The sequence below is a fragment of the Triticum aestivum genome, chromosome 6B (assembly GCF_018294505.1).
Source record: "Triticum aestivum cultivar Chinese Spring chromosome 6B, IWGSC CS RefSeq v2.1, whole genome shotgun sequence".
Lineage (NCBI taxonomy): Eukaryota > Viridiplantae > Streptophyta > Magnoliopsida > Poales > Poaceae > Triticum > Triticum aestivum.
In genome coordinates this window covers 56,720,681-56,729,456 of record NC_057810.1, presented here as the reverse complement: position 1 = coordinate 56,729,456, position 8,776 = coordinate 56,720,681, and the positions used below count along the sequence as shown (strand labels likewise).

Genomic DNA, 8,776 nt, shown 5'->3' with positions numbered 1-8,776 from the left:
GGCCCGACCGGTATTTTCCGGTTATCGTCCAGCACCCAAAACCTTGGTCCAATGCATGGCATGGTGAACTTTTTCATGGGACATAACTAGAACAATTCGATGCAAGAGATTTAAAAAGAAAGAAAACAATCTGTATGAATTTTGTTTAGATTCAAAATTCATGGCCGGTATTTCCGGGCCATGGTAACCAAAAACCTTGGTACGATGCATGGCATGATGAAGTTTTTCATGGGACAGAATTAGAACAACTGGATGCAAGACACTAAAAAAGAAAGAAAGAAATCAAAGTCTGAACTCTGAAGTTACTTCAGTTCCGGAGGATACAATGCATTGGGTATTTGTTTTATTTCGATTCTGAGCACTGCCTGAGATACATACGAACTCATCCTGTAAATGCCTTTGAGCTTATATATGTTTCCTGTATATGTACATGATGCTTGGATACAGTATATACTCGCCATTGTGCGGTGTGTATTTATAAATACTCAAGTATAGAAAGGACCAAAAAAGCAGAGCAACCAAACAAACAGTAGCCGGCCGAGATCACGAGAGGACCGTCTTGAGCTTGTAGTTCCTGGCAAAGGCGCTGTACACGAAGAAGTTGATCATGGAGATGGCGGCCATGATCCAGAAGAAGTAGTCGAGGTGCCCCTGGTCGAGGTCGTCGGCGATCCACCCTGGGCTGTCGGCCGTCGCCGTGAGCAGGGCGATGACGGCGTATATGAAGGAGCTCAGGTAGCTGCCGAGCGCGATGGTGAGCAGCGCGAGCGAGGTGCACATGCTCTTCATGGTGTCGGGCGCCTCGTTGTAGAAGAACTCCAGCTGCGCGATGTAGCAGAAGACCTCCCCGCCGGCCAGGAAGAAGTACTGCGGTAGCTGCCACGCGATGCTGATCTGCTCGCCGCGCGCCGCGCTGCCGAGCCGGGACGTCTCCACGACCGCCGCGATCGCCATGGAGATCGCCATGAGGACGCGGCCCGCGCCCATCCGCTGCAGCTGCGACGGCTCCCCGCCGCCGCCGCCCGAGGAGATGGAGAACTTGCTCAGCGCGGGCACGATGACCCAGCCGTAGAGGAGCACCCAGGTGAGCACGCAGAGCACCTCGAAGGAGAGCAGCGACGCCGCCGGTATGGAGAGGGACAGCACGTTGATGTCCATGGCGCTGCCCTGCTGGATGAAGGTGGTGTTCATCTGGGAGTAGGCCACGGAGACGATGATGCTGGTCGTCCAGACGGGGAGGAGCCGCAGAAGGATCTTGAGCTCCTCCACCTGCGTGACGGTGCAGAGCTTCCAGGACGAGCCCGGCTCGCCGTCGATCCTCTCGGCGAGGTCCAGCTCCGAGTAGACGGCCGCCTTGTCGAAGAAGCTGAACTCGGCGGTGTGCGCGATCCTGGGCTCGTCGTCCTTGTCGCTGGCCTCGTGGAGCATGCCGGCGTCGGCGGGCAGGCGGAGGCTGAGCTTCCTGCAGGCGGCGACGACGACCTGGCAGAGGCTCTTGAGCGGCGAGCCGGTGGGCATGGTGCGCTTGTACATGGGCGTGGCGAGCAGGAATGCGGCGTAGGCGGCGGCGATGCAGGCGGTGGCGATCCCGAAGCCGAGCGCCCAGCTGACGTTCTGCTGGATGTAGACGATGAGCAGGCCGGAGACGATGGGCCCGAAGTCGACGCAGAGGTAGAAGAGGCTGAAGAAGGCCGCCTTGCCCTCCCGGTCCGCCACCACCGCGTCGTCGAACTGCTCGGCGCCGAAGGGCAGCAGCGAGGACCGCACCCCGCCGCTCCCGATGGCCACCAGGTAGAGCCCCACGAACGCCAGCGTCTTGGCGCTGAAGAAGCCGGTCGCGCCGGCGACGGCGCCGCCGGCCGCGGCGACCGGGAGGAAGGCGGAGGAGGTGACGAGGATCATGCCGAGGAGGTAGAAGGCGAGGGAGACGAGGATGGTGTTGTAGTTGCCCCAGTAGGTGTCGGCGACGACGGCGCCGAAGATGGGCGTCAGGTAGCTGGTGCCGATCCAGGTGGTGACGCTGGAGGCGCTGGCGAGGTTGCTGCCGTGCAGCACCGTCTCCAGGTACACCACCAGGTTGGTCGAGATGCCGTTGAACGCCGTGCTCTCCAGGCACTCGAACCCTACATGCACCACCACCACCATTGTTGAATCATTCAAACTCGTCGGTGATCACTCAAGATTTCTCGAGAGACGTGCATGGAGATGGAGGCATGGAGCTCACCTAGCACTACGAATGGCGCCTTGCTGCTGGGTCTGTTGTGGTCGTCGAGAAGCGGCGGTAGCGGGGCCTCCTCTTGGATCGTCGGCGAGGGAATGGCGAGCAGGGTCTCGTGTTCATTGATCCTCGGGGAAGGCAGGACCCTGGGCCTGGGGGAGGCCAAGTAGGAGAAGGAAGGAGACGCCGAGAAGGAGGGGGAGGCGAGGCTGCTCTTGGATCGTTTGAACGACGGAGACGAACGGTAGGTGAGCTGCCCATGATTCCAACAAGAAACAGAGTGAGAAATTAAGCCGAATCCAAGGAACAGCAGAGGAATTACTAGCTGAATAACAAATTGCATAACTTGTAAATGAGCTGCTTGTAAATTACTGTACTAGCTGGCAGAAATGAACGAATCGCTGAATATATTTTTTATGTACCACGTGTTAACTGGAAAGATCATAATTTTAATAGGCAGTAGTATGATGATGAAAGTAGAGCCAAATTGCAAAGTGTTAGCCGCCATGATCCGCATAGTTTAATTAACAGAGACAAACTGTAAAGCATGCGTACTTAGTTGTCAGCCTTTGGACCGATGCACCGCTGGTTGTACTTGTTTTTGTGATTGTTTCTAGCTAGCTGCTGCTACCGTCCGTCCGATCCTACGTAGTACCCAACATTGATGCCTCAATGCATCCACCAACCGATCGTGATGTGTAGCAAATGTGTATGCACATAGTCAATCAATCTTGATCGTGATCAGCTTTAGACATTAGACTCAGTCCATGGTTGCTACATTTCGACTGCCCGTAAAAAAAATGCATGCATACTAGTAATTCAGTTCCGACGCACGCACGCCATTGACAGTCATGGATTGATTGAACTGGTCGTATAAACCTATCCCCAATCTCAAGAGAAGCTGATGAGTTGACCATCGACAGAATCGATCCATCGAAGCAATTAGTCAAGCCGATCAAAACGCCGCCGGCGATCGATGCCCTGGTTCTAGAATCTAGATGCAAGCTAAGAAGAAGGGATCGATCGAGATGGACGATACGCGGAGCTATAAAGCCGACGGCGGGGGCGAGCGTGCGTACCTGGCGCAGGAGCGGCGCGCGCACGGCGAAGCCTCGCTCCGGCTCCTCGCCGGCGTCGAGGACGACGTACGGCCGCGGCGACGGCACTTGGATGCTGTGCTTCTTCATCGTCGCTCTCTGCAGGTCGCGCCTGGTAGACTGTGGCGCCGGACTCCTTCTCTAGCTTCTAGGTAGCTCCCCGCTCTCTCACGGAGACCAGGGCACAACAACCACGCTGGCTATATAGCGGGCGCGCGCGTCGTCGGTCAAGCTTAGCTCTCCATGGCGCGGGCAGGCAGCATGTGATGGGTGGAGCAGGGGCAGGGGTAGGTGAGTCGATCGCCGTCTCGCCGGTAATAGACTAAGTTCCACTGGGTCTGGGTGGCTGGCCAGTGGCGCCTAATTAATGCCGCCCGGAACGCTTCAAACGCCACGGATTGTTATTATGCTCAATCAAAAATACTAGTACTCGACCTTACCAATTCAAAAATAAAAATAGAGGACCATGCGGTTCTGCGATCGTTTTCCTCCTGTAGCAAAACCTAGCCGCCGCCATCAGGAGTCGCTTCTTCCCGCACCGTCTTCCGGCGGCTCTCCTCCGCCAGCGACCTTTTGGTCGTCGGTGGTGAGGGGGGTCGCCGGATCCCGTGCGTGTAGATCGTTTTACATTTAGGTTTTACGACCCAGGAAGCTTAGGGTTTTGGATCGTTTGACGCCTTGGCTTCGGCGGCGGCAACGCCAATGCTGAATAAAGAAGCTCTGGATTCTTCTCTGATGAGGCGATCGTCTTTATTGTCGGTGAAGGATCTCGAAACCAGCCTGTTCAAGCGGGGATGTTGTGGCGGCGGCGGTATCCTTGTGGTGGACATGTGTCCTCGGGCTCCGCCGCTGCGACGACATCTGCTCCAACGTCGGCGCGGAGCTTGGGAGGTAGTCGAGGTGCGGATGCAGATTGTGGTCTGCATCGACGATATTTGGAAAACGGAACGTGTGCTGGGCTCGTGGTACGAGGATGACATGTATGGTTTCCTCCTCCGAAATCTTAGTCATGTGGGGGTGCCAGATCTAGAGTTCGATGGCATGTCCGGGGTGTTGCCAGAGGCAGATGACAGGTTCAACAGTAATGGTTTCGTCTATGGCGAGCCACCTTAAAGGTCCGCAGAGCTGCATATCAGCGATGTAGCCGTGTCAAGCTCGTGTGAGTGATCCGTCATTTTTTCTTTCAGTGGCTTGGTGGTGTTAGAGGCAGATGACGGATGTTGATGTCAAGTTTAGAGACGTTCTGTTGTCTTTTCAATTTTGTCATGTCGGTCTTTATGTGACCTGTACTTTAATCTTTATGATATGAATGAAACACATATTACCATGTAAAAAAATGTTCAAAAATAAGAACGCAATCTTACAATACAGTTGTTCACAAATACGTATTTTACTGCATGATGTTTGAGAAAACATGCAGGCGATTTACTCTCTATTTTGTAATTTTTTACATATATATTTTTTGAAAAGTTAAGCATCACAAACTTTGATCAATTTTTTTAGAGAAGAACATTTCCATCTAGAATGAAACTTATCATTAGCTTCACTATAAGATGAACCTTCATACTTTATATATTTGGTATTGTAGACATATAAGGGAAGGTACCAAATTCTGGCTGGATCCACGGGTTGGTGGCCGGGCACTTCGGGTGGGTTTTCCTAGCATGTTTGCTATCTGCACTGACTCGAGGATTCCGGATCCCGTGGCTTCCCAAAATGAGTAGTGGAACATCTTGTTCCTCGCACATTTGGGTCAGAGGAAATTGTTGAGTGGGATAGATTGCGGGTAGCCCTCTCGCCGGTGTTGCCGGATTCTCCGTACACCGTTTCCTGGAGTCTCTCACCTCCGGGTGAGTTCTCCGGCAGTTCAGCATATCATGCACTATGCCATTCGCCCACTATTTTGTGGATTTCCCCTCTATGGAATGCACATTGCGTTTAAAGATTAAGATCTTTGTGTGACAACTACTACGTAACCGCCTACCCTCTGGGACCGAGGTGCTTGAACGGTATGGCCCGTGTAATGCCTTGTGCCCCCAGTGTGATGTCCCGGAAACTGGGCCCCATATCTTGTTCTCGTGTAAGGTGGCGCGGGCCCTTTGGAGTTTCATACGCGAGGCACTAGGGTCCGACTGGGAGGCCCTAGACTTTACGGGGTTCCTTGAGACCAGACCTACCTAGATCGGCCAAAATGGTGGCCCATTCTAGCTAATCTTTGCGGCAAGGTCGTGGACGTTAGGGACGATTTGTAATAAAATGATGATTGAGCAGGTCTTCCCACAGTAGTCCTATAACTCATTCTTTAAATTCCTTTCTTGCAGCATTGGCACCTGCTTTCTTGGCATCTTGGCAGCGTGACCGTGACCGGTTTGGGCTCATGACTGACCGATCAGGTGCAGACTGCCGCTTGATTTTTCTCTATTTTTTATTTGTTTGGTAGATTGTATTGTTGCCCAAGCTGTCTTATTTGCTATAACTCTTGAAACTTGGTTGTATGGATGTTTGCCTTATCTATAATAAAGCGGAGCAAAAGCCTATTTTAAGATGATTAATTCTACTCTAAGTGTGAACACACATGCAAGCTAAAACGAAAGGGATCGAGGGATGACGGAGCTAGCTAGCCCACGGCCGGGGCGTACGGCGCGTACGTACCTGGCGCAGGAGCGGCGCGCGCACGGCGACGCCTTGCTCCGGGTCCTCCCCGGCGTCGAGGACGACGTACGGCCGCGGCGGCGGCACTTGGATGGTGTGCTTCTTCATCGTCGCTCTCTGCAGATCGCGCCTCGTAGATTGTGGCGCCTGCCTCCCCTCTCCTTCCCCCTCTCACAGACACACCACAACAACCGCGCTGATTATGATTATATAGCGCGCGCGCGTCGTCGCTCGCGAGACCGGGCAAGCTAGCTCTCCATGGCCCGGCCGGCCAGCATGTGATGATCGAGTAGGAGTAGGTGAGTCGCGGATAATATACTAGTGACACTTGGTCTTGGTGTCTGGCTAGTGGAGCCTATAATTAACGGCGCGAGAACGCTTCAAACAGCACGGATTGTTAATTTGTTATACTAAAAAGGAAAAAAAATGCTACTAATACACAATCTTATCAGCTCACAAGAATAAAAACTTGATCTTACATTACAGCTGCTCCAATATATTATAGTATTTTTTTTAAAACACGGTCCCTTATGGCCTGATTCATTAAAAAAGGTCGAAAAGAGTTGTCCAGTTAATTAGTGAAAAACCGGGCTAAAACCGTTACAACATGCCCGCCAAAACAGGGCACCTGGGCGACCTGGCAACCCACACAAAAACACACACACGTCGTCAAGGAGAGAACGTCGTCGAGGTTGAATCCGGTGCCATCGTCATCACACCTCCGCGAGGGCGACTCCGACTCCACCATCAACGACCACCGATGTAGCCCTCACTGCAAACAAGCATCGAGGCCTGCGTCGGTCGATGCCAAACAGTCAACCGCACGCGCCGAGCGCCATGGAGTCGCCAGGTCGCCGGGAGCCACGCCACGGCCAGATCCAGCAACCTGCACACCACCAGCCGAAACCATAGATCAGGACGGAGAGGGCCGCCACCCCACACGACGCGGCGGGCGGGAATCATCAGACCAAGGGCCCTGACCCTGCTGGCGAAGCCACCGCGGCCGCCACCCGTCGGAGGTCCTGTAGGGAGCCGAGCCGCCGTGCAGAGAACAGGATGGGGCGAGTCTCCCCCACCCAAGATCAAGACGCAAGAGAAGATCCCCGCCGCCGCCGTCCGCCGCCCGCGCTTAGCCCGGCGGCCTCCTCCGCTCGATCATCAGACGGAGGGAGAGTGGCGCCGCTCGATCTGGTCTCCCTAGTGTCGCCTGTGGAGGCGACGCGGGGGACGGGAGGCTGTTCGGTTCTCTCTCTAGTTTACCCCATATATTATAGTATGATGTTTGAGAAAGTCGCGTCGTCGATTTTATTTCATTTTTTGACCCCTAACTACCATATGAAGCTCGAGTCTCCCTGAAAATTGCAAAATGGTCGAAGTGTTCTTCACACCGGCCGGTAAGGTATTTATTTCTTCTTCTTATGTTGGAGCTGTTCCACTAAGGCCCCGCCGCCCCTTCCGAAACAACAACGTCCAAGTCCTGCCTTTCTTTATAGGGGAAGCAAAGACTTACCGTCCTGATTAATTAAGGAAGAGGGCATGGTGTTGCATGACGAACATGGCTCGATTATCTTTTTCCTCATGCAGAGAACTTTTTCAATGCCGGGATGCCCTCGAAGCGAACATGGTGCATGCATGTAGGGTCTCACATACGGAAAGATCTTTCTACTCATCATTGGTGAAAGAGATCAAATACCCGAGGTTTTTTTAACATACATGACAGATCCGAGCTGTTGATGGCATTAAGTAGTGGGTCCGATTAACTCTTATTTTCTTACCTTGGGGATTATACGAAATGATTAACATCCGCAGGGGTCTTATTATGTATAGTAAAGAAAATGCTTATCTTATTTTCTTACCTCGGTGATTATATGAAAAGATTAACGTTCACACGGATTCTTATAATGTATAGTAAAAAATGCTTACTATTAATGATACTCAATCTTGCACCACTATAGCTATTCCAAAAATATTATACGATGTTTGAGCAAGTCGTGTAGTCGATTTTAATTTATTATATTGTTGACCCCTAACCATATGAAGCTCTAGTCTCCCTGAAAATTGCAAAACGATCAAAGTACTACATCTTCACACCGGCCAGTTAGGTAAAATTACTTTTTCTTATGTTCGAGTTGTTCCGCTAGGCGCCCTCCCCCTCCGGCCGCCCCTTCCGTTATGTTGATAATGAAACGACAACGTCTAAGACTTCCCTTTTTTTAGTGGAAGCAAAGACTTGCCATTTTGATTAATTAAGGAAGTGATTTTGGACATGCCACATCACATGGGATTATTTTTTCACTCTTGAGGTTTTGGACATGCCACATCACATGGGAGTTTTTTTCATTCTCCCGGCATTACCAAACTCAAAGTTTGGCTCCCCCAATGAACCAAAGAGCATGCCCCCCCTTGATTTTGTCGACGATGGCCATCATGGGGGCGGAAGTGCCGCCGATGATCATCCTGATGTTGTTAGTGCTTCAGCGATGATCATGATGGAGGCAAGCTACACAAGTTCAGTTTTCCTGCACCTAGTTGAACATCCACAAGCTATCCTGTCCATCCAATGTGCATCCAAGGGTTCACAAATAAACATTTACATGTAAAACGTGCAGCTATCATAGTTCGGAAATTTTACCTGGCGAACGTTCGCAGGGGAGTGGGATCCCAGTGAACGCCCCCACAGCTTTCTGATCATGATCTGATGGATGGCATTTTCTTCGAGATTTTTTACGTGAAAAGTAAAAAAGTAAAGAGCGGCCATGTGCATTGAAGAAACTGTCGTCTTACCTACACCTAAAACTGCCAGTCACGC

General features: G+C 52.0%; 1 protein-coding gene across 2 annotated transcripts; it reads right to left on the bottom strand.

Annotated features, from left to right (window-relative positions):
- Window positions 1–323: 323 nt before the first annotated feature.
- On the bottom strand, window positions 324–6,117 carry LOC123135744 (protein NRT1/ PTR FAMILY 8.3). Of its 2 annotated transcripts, none has more exons than XM_044554938.1 (3): window positions 5,968–6,117; window positions 2,225–2,471; window positions 324–2,123 (listed from the first exon to the last, which is right to left on the bottom strand). In XM_044554938.1, the coding sequence occupies exons 1-3, from the start codon at window positions 6,073–6,075 to the stop codon at window positions 544–546; spliced, it is 1,935 nt and encodes a 644-aa protein (XP_044410873.1). In that variant the 5' UTR covers window positions 6,076–6,117; the 3' UTR covers window positions 324–543. The 2 variants fall into 2 exon arrangements, with proteins under 2 accessions (XP_044410873.1, XP_044410872.1); XM_044554937.1 differs by lacking the exon at window positions 5,968–6,117 and adding an exon at window positions 3,298–3,620.
- Between the last annotated feature and the right edge of the window lie 2,659 nt (window positions 6,118–8,776).

Bases quoted from the DNA above. Each gene is read 5' to 3' on its own strand.
- LOC123135744 (XM_044554938.1), bottom strand. From the start codon at position 6,075: ATGAAGAAGCACACCATCCAAGTGCCGCCGCCGCGGCCGTACGTCGTC. The intron at 2,472-5,967 runs GTACGTACGCGC...AATCATGGGCAG, and splicing joins GCGCGCCGCTCCTGCGCCAG to CTCACCTACCGTTCGTCTCC. The intron at 2,124-2,224 runs GTGAGCTCCATG...TGGTGCATGTAG, and splicing joins GGCGCCATTCGTAGTGCTAG to GGTTCGAGTGCCTGGAGAGC.